At 35.0% G+C, this 15,073-nt stretch overlaps 1 protein-coding gene across 1 annotated transcript; it reads left to right on the top strand.

Moving 5' to 3' along the window:
- The first annotated feature begins 6,659 nt into the window (after positions 1 to 6,659).
- On the top strand, positions 6,660 to 7,565 carry LOC139860158 (AP2/ERF and B3 domain-containing transcription factor At1g50680-like). Its single transcript, XM_071848931.1, has one exon. It carries the CDS (start codon positions 6,660 to 6,662, stop codon positions 7,563 to 7,565), a length of 906 nt encoding a protein of 301 aa, XP_071705032.1.
- Positions 7,566 to 15,073: the final 7,508 nt, after the last annotated feature.

Here is a 15,073-nt window from a genome sequence, read left to right as displayed (position 1 = left end):
ACCACTTTTCATAAGTTTTTTAGATCAAATTTGTCCAGTAGGCCTGGGAAAATAAATAAGGGTTGAATAATTGATTCTGGAGCAAATAAACACATGAATGTTTGTGCTAAATACATAATTGAGTTAGTTGATATGTCTGAGTTGAAACTTACTTTGGGTCATCCTAATGGAACCCATCTAAAATAGCTAAAACAGGGAATTAAAAACTAAACTTCAATATTGTTTTGTATGATGTGTTATTTCAAAATATACTGTTAGTCTTCTGTTTGAACACAAGTTAAACGAATATAGTAAAATGTTTGTTGAATTTTATGAATTTGTGTGTTACATTCAATACTTGAAGAATAAGACTGTTGTAGGAACTGGAGTTAAGTCTAATGGTTTATACATGTTTAATACGGGTAATATAAAATTGTTAAATAATAATATTGTTATGTCAGACTGTTATGCTTCTTTTTTGCTGTGGCACTCTAGACTTGGTCATTCAAGTGATCAAGTCTTAGCTCTTTTGAAACATAAACTTGAATTAAAAAGATATATTAATTCTAAACCTTTTGATGTTTGCCATAAGCCAAAACAAAGTAGAGAACAACCTTTCTCTTTAAGTGAGCATAAAACTAACAGTCTTGGTAACTTATTTCAACTAGATTTGCGGGGTCCCTTCAAGTTACAAAGTAGAGAAGCGTATAAAGATTTTTTGACTATTGTTGATGATTACTTTAGGGCTTTGTGGGTATACATGCTCAGGTCAAAAACTGAAACCTTTGAAAACTTATGCGGTTTTATTAATCTTGTTGAAAAACAGTTTTTAAGTAAAGTTGAGGTTTTGAAAAGTGATAATGGAATTGAGTTTGTAAACAATAAGATGCTTTAAATGACAAATAAATATGGTATTTTACATCAAACCTCTTGTGCTCATATTCCACATCAAAATGGGGTTGTTAAAAAAAAACGTAGGTACTTGCTAAATGTGGCAAGAGCTCTTATGTTTAAAGGGGGTTACCATTAAACATGTGAAGTGATCGTGTTTTAACTGCTTGTTTACTCATCAACAGGTTACCATATACAGTGCTCTTTGGCAAAACTCCTTACGAAATGACTTTTAAAATGACCCTAATCTCTCTTATATTAGGTGTTTTGGTTATATTGGTTATGCTTCTGTTTTAAAACCAAATGATAAGTTTAGTAGGAGGTCTGAAAAGTGTGTGTTGATTGGTTTTTCAAATTTAAAGAAAGGATATAAGCTGTTATGTTTGAAGTCCAAACTATTTTTTTTTCTCTAGAGATGTTAGATTTGATGAAATTGTGTTTCCTTTCAAAGTAAAAGATTTTAGTAAACAAGTTGAAAATGAAACTAATGGTTTGAATCATAAGAATTATTTTGAAAAAATATATTGGAACAATCATAACACCCAAAGTCCCAATGATGAAGGGAGAGCTGATAATGATGGTGATGTCAGTAGTGGTAGTGGTCACAATAGTGATCATAACTCTACAGAAATACCAATGAATTGTGAGGGAAATAGTGGTAGTGATCATGTATATGATCAATACCCTACAACAATACTGGACACAATTCCATATCTTAAGGGCAATCAAGATGAAAATTAAAATGTTTTTAATCAATCTGATACATAATGCAAATGGTTTAAGGAGATCTGTCAGAGAGACAAGCATGCCAAAAAGATTTGATGAGTATGTGTTAGATGGTAAAGTTAAGTATGGAGTTGAAAGTGTTGTTAACAACTTTTTCTTAAATCGGAACAATTTTTTGTTTGTTTCAACTTAAATAAAACATTTGAACCTAAGTCTTATAAATAGGCTGCTAGTGATAAAAATTGAGTTGAGGCTATGAATCTTGAGATGGAAGCCTTAAATAGGAACCACACTTGGGTTATAACTGAGTTGCCTCCCAATAGAAAGCCTACAGGCTGTAAATGGGTTACAGGATTAAGTACAAAGCTAATGACGAAATTGAAAGATATAAGCCTAGGTTGGTAGACAAAGGTTATAGTTAAAAGGATGGTATTGACTATGAGGAAAGTTTTTAGTCATGTTGTTAAGCATGTAACACTAAGGTGTATCATTACACTTATCGTTCAATATAATTGGCCTCTCTTTTAGTTAGATATAAATAATGCCTTTCTCTATGGTGATTTACATGAGGAAGTGTATATGCCATTACCTAAGGAATATTTTAATAGTAATGATGCAAGAGTTTGCAAGTTAAGCAAGTCTTTATATAATATTAAACAAGCTCCCAGATAATAGAATACTAAGTTAAATTCTGCACTGGTTGAAAATGGCATTAAACAAAGTTCCTTTGATTTTTCCTTGTATGTTAAAAATAGTGTTTTCATTGCCTTGCTTGTGTTTGTTGATGATATAGTTGTGACAATTTGTTTTTTTTAAATCAAAATTTTAAATAAAAGACTTGGGTATGCTAAAGTACTTTATGGGAATATAAGTTTTGTGAAATGACAGAGGAATTTGTTTGTCTCAAAGAAAATATTATTCTGGATTACTTAATGACTATTGTTCACTATCGAATACGGGTTTTTTTTTCATCGGTACTCATAATGTACTCAAATTTTCTTAAGTATTATTATTTGCATTTAATACTTATTAACCAAACAAAAATTTATCTTCTTTATCACATATTGGTTGCGAAATTTGATATTTAATAAAATTTCGAGTTTTTCTTAAATATGTTTTAATGTGTACTTGCGGCACACATTAGTAAAATCGTTTTTTATACATAAAATACGCAATTCTGTGTAAAAATCTACGGGGAACAGTTGAAAGTTACTTTTCATGTCATTAGAGGCACCAGATAACAATCTTGTTGGTTGAGTTTGTTTGTTTAGTTTAGGTTCGTTATTTTATTTATCGTTGAAGTCGATTGTGCTTTCATCATTCGGTGAAAATTGTTGTTTTTATATATTTCTTCAAAAAAATAAAAGCTGACAACAAATTGTGAACTTATATCACCTTAATATACAAACGTTTAATTGGTTGCTCCTTCATGATACAATTTCTTGGGCTTAACCATTTATTTAAAAAAAAAAGAAAAATAAAAAGAGAGAATGTTAAACGTAGCTTTTAAGACTACGTTAGGTCTACGTTAAACATACCATATTTAAATTTTTAAAATTCTATTGAATTAATTGCAAAATATAATTTTTTTTTTTTTTAATATCGATTTTTTTATACAAATTTGGTATAAGTGTTATACATGGCAACATATATATGGAATGCTTAAATGTACCTTAGGGCTACATCTATTATCTATTATCTTCATTAAATTAAAAATAATAATAAAATCACGTATTAAACTCGGATCCGATTTAATGTGCCATGGCTCATCTGACCCGTATTATATAAATTTCAATTGATGTTATTTATGGTTTGATTATTTAGCTATAAAATAATAATAAAAAAAAAAGGTAAAAGTGAACAAGATACAAAGGATAAATTTCAATTTAACATTTAACAGAGTATTATTCTATTCCCGACTCACATAGAAGTTTCTCAAACGGGCGAACAAGATGCATTTCAGTTGATTGTCACTTATGATCTATATTACGGAGTATAAAATTAGTAGCTCATTGTCAGTTGATTTGAGTTGTAGATATTAAAAAAATTGTTGTTAATCTTAATTAACCTTTTTTTTTTTTTTTTTATTCCACAAAACTCTGGATTTATGTCATGCATTAATTATTTACTTATCACCAAAACCCTAATTGGATAGGTTTTATCTAATTAATTTCAGGATTCTTAATTTGTAAACTCAGATTTTAGCCGAAAATATCATGTGTACAAAAATGGAAGTATTTTATGGCTTTGTAAATCATGGAACCAAATGAAATTGGGAGGTGATATTTCCAAACATATTTTTGATAGATCCACACATTTTTGTTGTTACTTTCCAGTTATGCCCTCCAATATTTTAAAATGAAAATTTTATATAACACATCATTAAGGGCAGTTTAGTGACTTTGTGTGGATTTAATAAAAACAAGTTTAGAAATATCAATTCCCAATGAAATTAGTCAACTTGGTCAGTTTAGGGAAAGTTGTTGAAAATAAGGCGGAGTAATTAATATTTCAACATTAATAATTAATATTTAATATTAACCCTAATTAGTTAATTAAATAAAGACAGACGGACTAAATTTCAGGGGTTATGCAATGATTCTTTATCATTCAAACTAATTTATATATTGTCAAATGAAAATGAAATTATAATAGTAAGGACGCAAATATATATATATATATATAAAAAAACTAAAATAATTTATAATTTATAACTAACCCTTTTTATATTACTAAAACGGATGAGAATGTGCGTAGTTTACGTTAAATAGGATTGTAGCTTTGAGTTTGTTTACACATTACAAACGACCCTTCAACTTTGACAATATTTATACAACGATCCCCCAAATTCACACTTTCTCAGGGGTTATAAGTGTAACTATATAATTTTATTAAAATAAAACAAACTAATTCCACCCGCATTTAAAGCGGGCTCTATCTTCTCGCTCGGTGCGACTTAAATTTTTTCGAGACCACCGTTCAATTACGAAAAATCTTACGAACCCAACGAGACTAACTATACGCGAAACGGACAATTTTTAAAAAAAACACTGAACACAACGACAACCCGTATCTTCCAGCTCGCCACGAGTTAAATTTTTTCAACGGCAGAGTCAGACTCGAAATAATTTTATGAACAAAACGAAACTAACCACGTTCGAAATGGACACTTTTTAAAAAACGCTAAACACAATGACAGCCCGTATCTTTCTTCTTGGAGCGAGTTAAATTTTTCCGACAGCACCGTTACACTCGAAAAAATTTATTGAACAAAACAAACCTAACTACGTTCGAAACAGATACCTTTTAAAAAACGTTTAACACAACGACATCTAAAACGTTGCTTAACACATGTGTCGTGTTCCCCTCTATAAATACACAAAACTACGTTAAATATGAATACGCAGCCCGAAAGCCCCCGTCGCAACGTGCGGGCTGGTCCGGACTAGTTCATATTATAAAATAAAGCTTCATTTTTGATATTTCTAAAAATTTTGACACTTTAAGTCGTAAATAACTTGAAATGCTTTTAACACATATAAGCGTCACAAAGTTTTTAACATTGAGAAGTGTCAAAACGAAAACCTAATGACACTTGAAAAGTTAAAAGTGTCATAAAGTTAATACTAACACTTTAAATTTTTTACACCTTTTTTTTAAGGCTTCAAATTTTCAGCACCATATTTTTCTATGGGGGATGATTCTCACACACACTTTTTTGATCCTCACACACCAATTTAAAGAAATGGAGTATTATTAGAAGAGTAAAAGGTTAAAATAGGTGTGTGAGGATCAAAAAAGGGTGTGTTAGAATCATCCCCTTTTTCTATGTTTCCGACTTATAGATATTTTAAGCTTTAAAAACTCATTCAAAAAGTGTTCAAAAAAAAAATAAAAAAAATAAACTACAACATTATTTGTAGTAACTTGTTCTATACCGCGGGTAATATAATACAATTTTTATTAGTTAAACTATATTCTTTGAAAATAAAAATTTAGGATTAGTTATAGCTTAAACAATCTCATAATTACAAACCGTGGAAATATTTTATATTAACATGATATATACACAATTTACAACTTATTTACATATACAGGTTTTTCCAAGTTACCATAATGTAATTAATGAAATCAAAATAAACGCGTAGGTAACTAATTTAACTAGCCGTTGTAGGCTTAAAATTCTTAGCTAAATTATAGAAACAGATATAATCAAATCAGATCAAATTTTTAGAAGATCTCCATTAAAATTTACCTAACGAACTAAATTTCTTACAGGCTACACAATTCATCGATGGTCTAATTTTGTTTCCTTTATTATGGTTGCCATCATTATATATTATGTACATAATCAAATATCATGTACATATTTTACATATTACGAGTATTTTTTTCTTGATATACGAGCATATTCATCAAAAGATCATAACTTTTCTCAGCTTTATCAGGTTAGTTTTAATCACCAACGACATGATAAATCCAGATTTTACAGATTAATATGTGTTTTTTCTATTTTCTTGTCCTTTTTTTACCTTCACAGATAATTAATATATGCATAAAATGTCAAAAAGAATTACAACTTTCTGCTGTTGTTTTATCCTGTTTTAATGTTCTTATCATGTTCATCGTTGCTAATATTAGTTCTTTAAAAGCTACATCTACTTTTTTATATATTCACAGATCGATATGCATGGGCTCTTTTTTTGGCTTATATGTTCTTTTTTTTTTTTTTTCGCCCTTACGTTTATTTGTTGCTATATAGTTTCTTTAGTCCATGCTATATGTATATACGATTAATCATGTTAGTGGATTTCAAGATTCTTCAATAGTGTAAAAAAAATTGTTAGTAGTTTGTAGTAATAAAACTAACTAAACTGAACACCACTCTTGCTTATAATTAATATGTTACATAGTAATCCGTATACAATATGGTTTATATATTATTGCGTATTTATTTATTTATTTATAATAATTTATAATAGAATATAAAACATATGCACATACAACAATATATGTTATGCTGACATGGGCTCGAATTTTTCTACAGATAAAAACGTGAATCAATGGAGGACTACTCGGATCCAAGCTATTTCAAATCGATTGAAAAGTACGGTTATTTACAAAGATACAAGGGCGTTGTTCCACAACAGAACGGAAACTGGGGTGCTCAAATATACACGAATAACCAACGAATTTGGTTAGGAACATTCAAATCTGAAATCGATGCAGCCACTGCTTACGATCGAGCTTCAATGAAGCTCCGAAGTTCAGATGCACCAAGAAATTTTCCATGGACGAAACTAACCCAACAAGAGGCAAAGTTTCAAAGCCATTATAACATGGAAGCAATTTTAGCTATGATTAAAGATGGATCATATCAATCTAAGTTTGGTGATTTTCAAAGGCAGATGAATGAGAATGAGAGTGATCATAATAACTTAAATCCTCAAAAAAGGATTTGTGGTTATTCCTGTAGGTTGCTTTTTCAAAAGGAACTAACACCTAGTGATGTTGGTAAGCTTAATAGGCTCGTGATACCGAAAAAGTATGCGGTTCGATATTTTCCTTCGGTGCCCGAAGAGAGTGAAGGGTTTGCTAATGATGAGGTGAATTTAACTTTTTATGATCCACAAAAAAGGTTGTGGAAGTTTAGGTATTGTTATTGGAAGAGTAGTCAAAGTTTTGTGTTTACTAGGGGGTGGAATTTGTTTGTGAAAGACAAGAAATTGATGGCTAAAGATAAGATTACTTTTTATTACCATGAGAATCTTGAAGTGCCTAATCTTGGTTTTTGGGTGATTGACACGTGTCTTTGTACAAGTGGTATTGGAGCAAGTTTGAAACTTGGTATGGATATTGATGATGAAGAGGAAAGTTTAAAGGATCAAAAGATGGATGATGAAGTTATTGAAGTAAGCAATGTGAAGACCAAAGGATTTAAGCTTTTTGGTGTCAATATAATTGAATGATAAGTTTATGACTTTTTTAATTACTTTTTGAGATATGAATCAAAGCTATATAGAGTAATTATTTTCTATATATGAATATGAATATCAATTTGAGTGTTTAGCTTTCATATTTTTGCAATTAGTTTTCAAATAATTGGCTTGTGCAACATCTTATGTACAAGAGTTGTTTTATTTATTGTGACTAGTATCAATCATAATGGAACCTTCAAATGGTATATAAATGATCAAGCATATTTCCGTCTTGGATAGAAACATACTTGAGTGCAATAGAAGGAGGGTTTTATTAGTTCAGCGGCATTAACCTCCGGTCCAGTTACCATGATAACCCTAGCCGAGATGATGATCTCGGGAGGGTGGCTAAGGGCTGACCGTCGGCCGATGGACGGCGCTCTGATTGGCGGCGAAGGGGAAAACCCTACCAAGAGTGGTAGGTAAAAACCCTAGAGAGAATTGTCTACCCTAAATGCTTAGATTACCCCTCTATTTATAAGAGGGAATTAGGGTTTAGGAGGGAGACTTAATAGCGACCCATGGACCAAGCCCAATTGCTGGGCCCGATGGGTACCGCCCATCATCAAGTCCCCCAAGTTCGGTGTGACATATTAATGTCATATCGAAATTATGAATAGGCCACCGCAGATAACTCATCACCTAACCTGCATCGACTATGAAGTCAAGCGCAATGCATAATGAATCCACATAGTAATGTGACGACGCGAAGTAATAATTCCGCCTGCTATGTAGTCATGCGGTGGGAAGAGATCCGTAGGGTGGAACCCTTAACAGTACGGCCTACACATCATAACTATGCGCGACATAGCTCCGCGTGTTGCACTTTTACGCGATACGACCAAATGTGACGCATGCATGTTAACCACAATTACTCGCGATGCATCCTTGCGCTTAACGCAATGTAGCAATGTGAGCATGCTAACTTCCACTACCATCCGCAATGCACAAAGTAGCGATGTAGCAAAAACAAAACTGAAGGGATACTGATAGTATACCATCACTCTCCCCAGTTCGGTATGAAATGTGAAAACATGTCATGGCGAACTATAAATAAGACCACGCCAAAACGACATCCTGAAACAACTAGCTGATCGGAACTTGTAGTTGTATACAAGGCATCTCAGACTCGCGGAGTCCGATCTCAGAGTCATATTGAAGCCCCCCTACCACATTTGTGAGGGGTATCAAGTAACCATGCGCTTACGCAGCTTAATCATGGACATTTATGCATTTGATTGTAATTGCCTATCATCGCGAATTAAGACAATTCACACAATGTGCGCATAAGTTAACCAAAACTTATGCACAATTTTGGGCGCTGCGTAAAATAAACCAATATTTTAACAAAAAGCCCGTGTGCGAGTCTGCACGAAAAAAGTTTATACTCATAAGTTACAGCATCACTTGCTCTGTCACGTACTAGGGGTGCACTTAGTTGTGTGGTAAGGCAATGCTAACTAAAAACAAACCAATATTTTTATACTTAAGAGTTTCCCCAAGTAAACCAATACTTAGGATAATTTAATATGCACAAGCAAACCAATGCTCGTATTTTAAGTCGACTTGGCAGCCTTCTAGTCTGCGTGGCGCTTGGCTAGGGGAAACCCAATTCCCTTCACCTGCCGTTATATTCTAGCCTTGTAACCAAACAGGCTTCTGCCGCACGGGGGCTAGAGGACACCCCTTAAGTAGGCAGGAACCGCACAATAAACTATTGATAAAATATGTGCGAGAGATTTATTGGCATTTGAAAGTTATTATATCCGTGACGCGTTTTATCTTGCCATGAACAATAGAGTTTTGAGGATAACAGAATTCCACTCTTCGGTTCGTAAACCGTAGACAATTCTAGCGGGATTGTGAGTAATGTGGGGTTTAAGGATCTTAGAATTTAACTCTCCGGTCCGGCTACCGTGAATAACCCAGATCAATATGATGATATCGATGGGGTGGTTAAATGTTAAGTCCACCATCGATAACGTTCGTTGATCGATGGCCCCGTGAAGGTTGTAGGTTACCGTCGCGAGAGACTCTCCTGTTAACCTTAACCACGAATGATGATAATGATGGTTTACGTAACTTGACTATCGATTCGATAGAGTATGATCTACGTAATGTTGTCTCCTCCCATCGAATGATCGTAATCATGTGACGAACTGGGAAAAACCTGTATAGTAATCATACAGTTAAAACCCGAAAACCAATCGTGAAAACAATTGTAGGCAAGGAAGTAAGCAAGAAATCGTATGAAGAAGATGTGTATCGCGGTCGTAAAGAATGTAAGCTAATAAATTGGGTGATCAAGTCCAACTAGCTCTATTACATCTCTTCAACGTCGTCGCATGCCAAATGTGATGCTTCTGTGGGTTTATTCAGAACTACCACGGTTGTAAGCAATTTGCGCAATGCGCAAATGAAATGCCGCCATGGCGCAAAGCAAAACGCGCGCAACACATGCAAAGTGTTGCGCAACGCACAAGTAATCATGCGGCCACGAGCTTACACAGCCGCCATGGCACAATACACAATGCGTAAAAGTATTTGCAGCTTAAAGTCGTCGCCAAAGGAACCAATCAGTTTAAGCCATATATCCTGGTAGCCCCCATTTCAATACTACTAAGTATTTAGTGGTGTTGAAATCCAACATTAAGTTGACACCACCTTCAAGGGTGATACAATAATGCATATAGAAATTCTAATAGAAAAGAACTGGGCAAAGCATTACATAAAGAACTGCGCTCGAATGGGGGCGCGCAAAAGGGGCATAGAAAAGACCGCGCATCGCGTTGTGCAAAAGACCCTGCACAAATAACCGCTCAAAGAACTATGCAAGGTGCGCGAAGTAAAACTGCGGCCATGGGCTTATGCGAGGCCACCATGGCGCAATGTGCGCGGATCACAGAAACTGCGGTCATGGACTTACGAGGAGCCGCCATGACGCTAAGAAAAGTGTGCCATGTGTTGCATGTTGCAACTCGCGCGAACAAATTGCAGCCATGGGATTATGCGGAGCCGCTGAGGCGCAATGTAAGTTGATCTAAGCATGTACAACGTACAATAGAGTCGCGAGAAGCGCGAATGGTGCTATGCGGGATTAATGCCATAAATGACACTCAACGCGTAAAGGTAATATGGGAAGATGCCGTATATTGTTGAAGCGTGTTACGGAATATTTGTGTCATAATTCTACGCCTTTATCATAAAGAAGGTAATGAAGTGCGTCAGTTCTGAAAAACTAGTATAGTCAACGACGACACAACGAAACATGAAATGGGAGCGACCCGATGTTATATAGAGGCATAATGACGCTCCTCCCAAAGGGGAAATATTCCTAAGAACACATTGCAAACTAGCCACCAAAAATAAGTTGTACGACCGCACCTGAAAATGGAACACGTCTTTCCCACTAAGAGCCTAATACCATGCTAGCCCCCATTTCAATACTACTAAAGTATTTAGTGGTGTTGAAATCCAACATTAAGTTGACACCACCTTTGGGAGCGATGAACGTGTAAGGAACAAGAATTAAAAATCTATGATCTATGATTTACCATTATAAAGTAATGGAAATGTACAAGGTATAGTACCCAAAAGACACTAGGCAAAACACATAAACTGCCACCGTGGCCTTACGCGGAGCCACCATGGTGCAAATGCAAAGTACGCACAACACATTCAAAGTGTTGCGCAATGCATAAAAAAAAAAAATGCAACCATGCGTCTTCTCACTGAAATAGCATTTCAATATATAAGATGCAGCTTAAAGTAAAGGTAAACGAGCCTGATATATATTATCAACCTTCATTGGAACAGGAATAAGCAATCAACTAAACGACCGAATAATTCGTGAAATAAGTCGTGACGGTTATTCATTTTAAACCGAGCACCCCGACTTCCCAAATAAAACTTTGGCCTTACTAATAACATAACGTAATCATAATGCAATAATTGGTCGTGATAATTAACTTGCTTTTCAATACCACATGAAATAAATTGAACAGACCTTTTTTAGTCGGCAATTTAGACGCGTAATATGTTGTACGTGTAAATACCTGCATAAAGGTCCAATTACAGAGCAGCATAAATGGTCATGCAACCACACATAACTACGCAAATGACTGCATTCAGGCCGCAAGAACAGTGCACAAGGGCTATACAGAATCTGCCAATTGCTGTACGAAGGGCTGCGCAATGGGGATGCAATCAAGTTGCACAAATACCGTGCAATGAGCTGTAATTAGGATACACAAATACCGCATCAAGGATCGCGTAGGGAACTGCGCAAAATACCCGCTTAAGTGGGGCGCAAATGAGCTGCGCAAACGAGCTCGTGAGACCCGAACAAAGTATGCGCAAGGAGCTGCGCAAATGGGGTGCGACTAGGCTGCGCAAATGTGTATAGTATTATAATGTTCAATATTTTCTCAAATGTGTTCAAATAATGCTGAAAGAAAGCTTTCGATGCATGACTGTTGCGCAGCCATGAGTTTATGTGAAACAGTCATGAATCAAAACTATCAACTTCATTGGAATAGTTTTGCAGATTAAGCTTTCTTCACAAAAACATCGTTAATTAAGCTTCCCGATTTAGCTACTAGTTGTGAATATTATAATGATAATGATTGACTACCAACTTAATGGGTCGATAGCATGCAAGGTGCAAACACAACTCACTTTACGCATTATAATATTAACTATTACGTATGACCGCTTGCCATCGGGCAACATGCCGTTGATACGCAATATGATAACAACCATCCACAAGAATGATATTATATCAATGTGAGGTTTTAACTACCCATAAATTATGTATGGTAGATATGATGAATAAATGTGACTTTTAAAAATAACTTTGGGCATGATTCGCGGAAAGAATTATAAAAAGTATTAGCCACTTTCCAACGAAACCATCGACAAAAATAATATCATGCCAAAATATTTTATGACTAAAACCTTCTAACGCCTCGATCGGATCCTATATTTTAGCGGAAAAATGCACAAATCTTGGTATGTTATATCGGATATACCAGAGGCGTTTTTCGAAGGCAAAGTGAAACAGCCTGCTCGGAGGCGATACGGCGCGGCCGAAAGCGGTACTGCCCATCTGGGATTATTGTGCGCCCGAAGGCAATGCGATCTGCGCGTCCATAAATGTATCCGCAAGGTTTTCGCTACTTGAAATCAAGACACATCAACCGAATATCCCAACACCGCCGTCACCCAAAAGCGATGATCGCTAACGGTGGGTAGTGAAGTCGTTGGAAAATAAATATAAAACAACGAATACGTAAGTATGTTACGTTGTTGTGTAAAGTATATATGATCAATATCTTGTCACATACCATACAACAAATATGTACATATTTTATTAAGAAAAATAAAAGTCGATGATGTTTAATTGAAAAAGAAAAATTAGATGTGCGACTGCACAAATTAGCTGTGAGGCCTGCCGCATAACTGTGCGATGCACAAGCGAGGCACGTTAGCGACTGAGTAACGCAGATTAAGTCGTGAAAAAAAAAAATAAGCGACTGAGTAACACAACCGTGTACAAACTGCCCGAATGCGTTACGATCTGCCCGGAGATGTTATAATCTGCCCGGAAACATTACGATCCGCCCGGAGGCGCTGCGGCCTGCTCAGAAACATAACGCTATGCACGAAGACGTTACGCTATGCCCGAAGGCGTTGCAGCTTATTCATAGAGGTTCCGATATTACGATATGCCCGGAAGCGTTGCGATATATCCGTAAACGTTGAGATACGCGTTGAAGCGTATATTCACCGCATTATTCAATATTGATACCTAATATGTGATATTAGTGGTACGACGAGGGTTTTAAAACCAATACCAGTTCCGCATATTATTTAGCAATCACGTCGTATGAATCTGTAACCAATCAGTGCTTTACCGGGTTTTCAAGCAACCAAAAATTGTAAAAATAAAATAGTTGCATCAAACCACAACACATGGTGACTAACGAATCCACTTTTATTGTGTTATTCAATTGATTGTTAGACCCGATGTGTTTAAAAGCTGATATCAATATTAATACACAGTAAATACATGTAAATTAATCAACAAAAAACTTACAAAACTTACAAACGGATCTAGATGAGACTCTTGTTCAGCTCTCAATGAAAGCACCACTTGATCAAGCATATTTCCGCCTTGGATAGAAACATACTTGAGTGCAATAGAAGGAGGGTTTTATTAGTTCAGCGGCATTAACCTCCGGTCCGGTTACCATGATAATCCTAGCCGAGATGATGATCTCGGGAGGGTGGCTAAGGGCTGACCGCCGGCCGATGGACGGCGCTCCGATTGGCGGCGAAGGGGAAAACCCTACCAAGAGTGGTAGGTAAAAACCCTAGAGAGAATTGTCTACCCTAAATGCTTAGATTATCCCTCTATTTATAAGAGGGAATTAGGGTTTAGGAGGGAGACTTAATAGTGACCCATGGACCAAGCCCAATTGCTAGGCCCGATGGGTACCGCCCATCATCAATAAATGCTGACTAATTAACATCCCTTAAACAGGTTAGTTATTGTTAGGTGATGTTCTTGAAGTTCTAATTAGCTTTAATTCTGTTTCACATACTTCTTAAATTTGTTACTACAAATTCACAACTTTTACAAAATTGGGTTAATAACGATTTAACCCTTCAAGTTCCAAGTGTTAAATATCTTATCCATCCAAGCTATTTTCCTAATGATTTAAGCCGTTAAGCTTGTGCTGACTTGTTGATTTAATAATCCGCAAATAGCTAAACCATAAAACTTTTGAAAGTTGGAAGTTTAAGTGGATAAAGTTATAAGGGTAAAATTATCATAAAAGATAACCTTAACAGATCAAATCATCAATTTTTTGAAGTATAAACATTGTTTCTTGCTTTCAAAGGAAAAAAAAAAAAAAAAAAAAAAAAAAAAGACATTGAATATCCCCATATAAGCTTAAATTATCAAAATTTTGGAACTTGAAGGGAACAATATGCTGAAATCTTACTTTTAAGTTGTAAAAAATTACTTAATTTGATACACAAAACTGCAGCTGGTTACAATAGCGCCTTTTTTTATGTAAAAAGCACAAATAAAGAGTTACATGAATATATGTATCAGTACAACCTGAGATAAACCAGGAATACCAAGACACCTCAACTAATTAGGATCGAGCCCGAACCAGCATCTTAAAGCTCGAGCTTCGAAACGAGCATATTAAGATTAATAACTAATTTAAACTAATGTTATATAAAATCTAAATCAGCATCGAGCGCGAACTCGGACAATAATTAAGTTATCGAGTTTGAACTCAAACACATCTTTAAATGGTTAATCGAACTCGGGCTGAATAATTATTACACAATCTAAAACCCTAATTTTCTGATACTTTATACGACTCGGTTCGTTAACAGCTTTAGTAACGCGCTCTATTTGTTTCTTGGTTAATTACAGTATGCAAGTATGTACTCCTACTCCTTTTTTTTTGTTAATTTGA

The sequence above is a fragment of the Rutidosis leptorrhynchoides genome, chromosome 7, assembly GCF_046630445.1.
Source record: "Rutidosis leptorrhynchoides isolate AG116_Rl617_1_P2 chromosome 7, CSIRO_AGI_Rlap_v1, whole genome shotgun sequence".
NCBI lineage: Eukaryota > Viridiplantae > Streptophyta > Magnoliopsida > Asterales > Asteraceae > Rutidosis > Rutidosis leptorrhynchoides.
This window is presented reverse-complemented; position numbering and strand designations above follow the sequence as displayed.

What these genes read in the sequence shown, in the direction of transcription:
- LOC139860158 (XM_071848931.1), top strand. Translation starts at nt 6,660, where the DNA reads ATGGAGGACTACTCGGATCCAAGCTATTTCAAATCGATTGAAAAGTAC.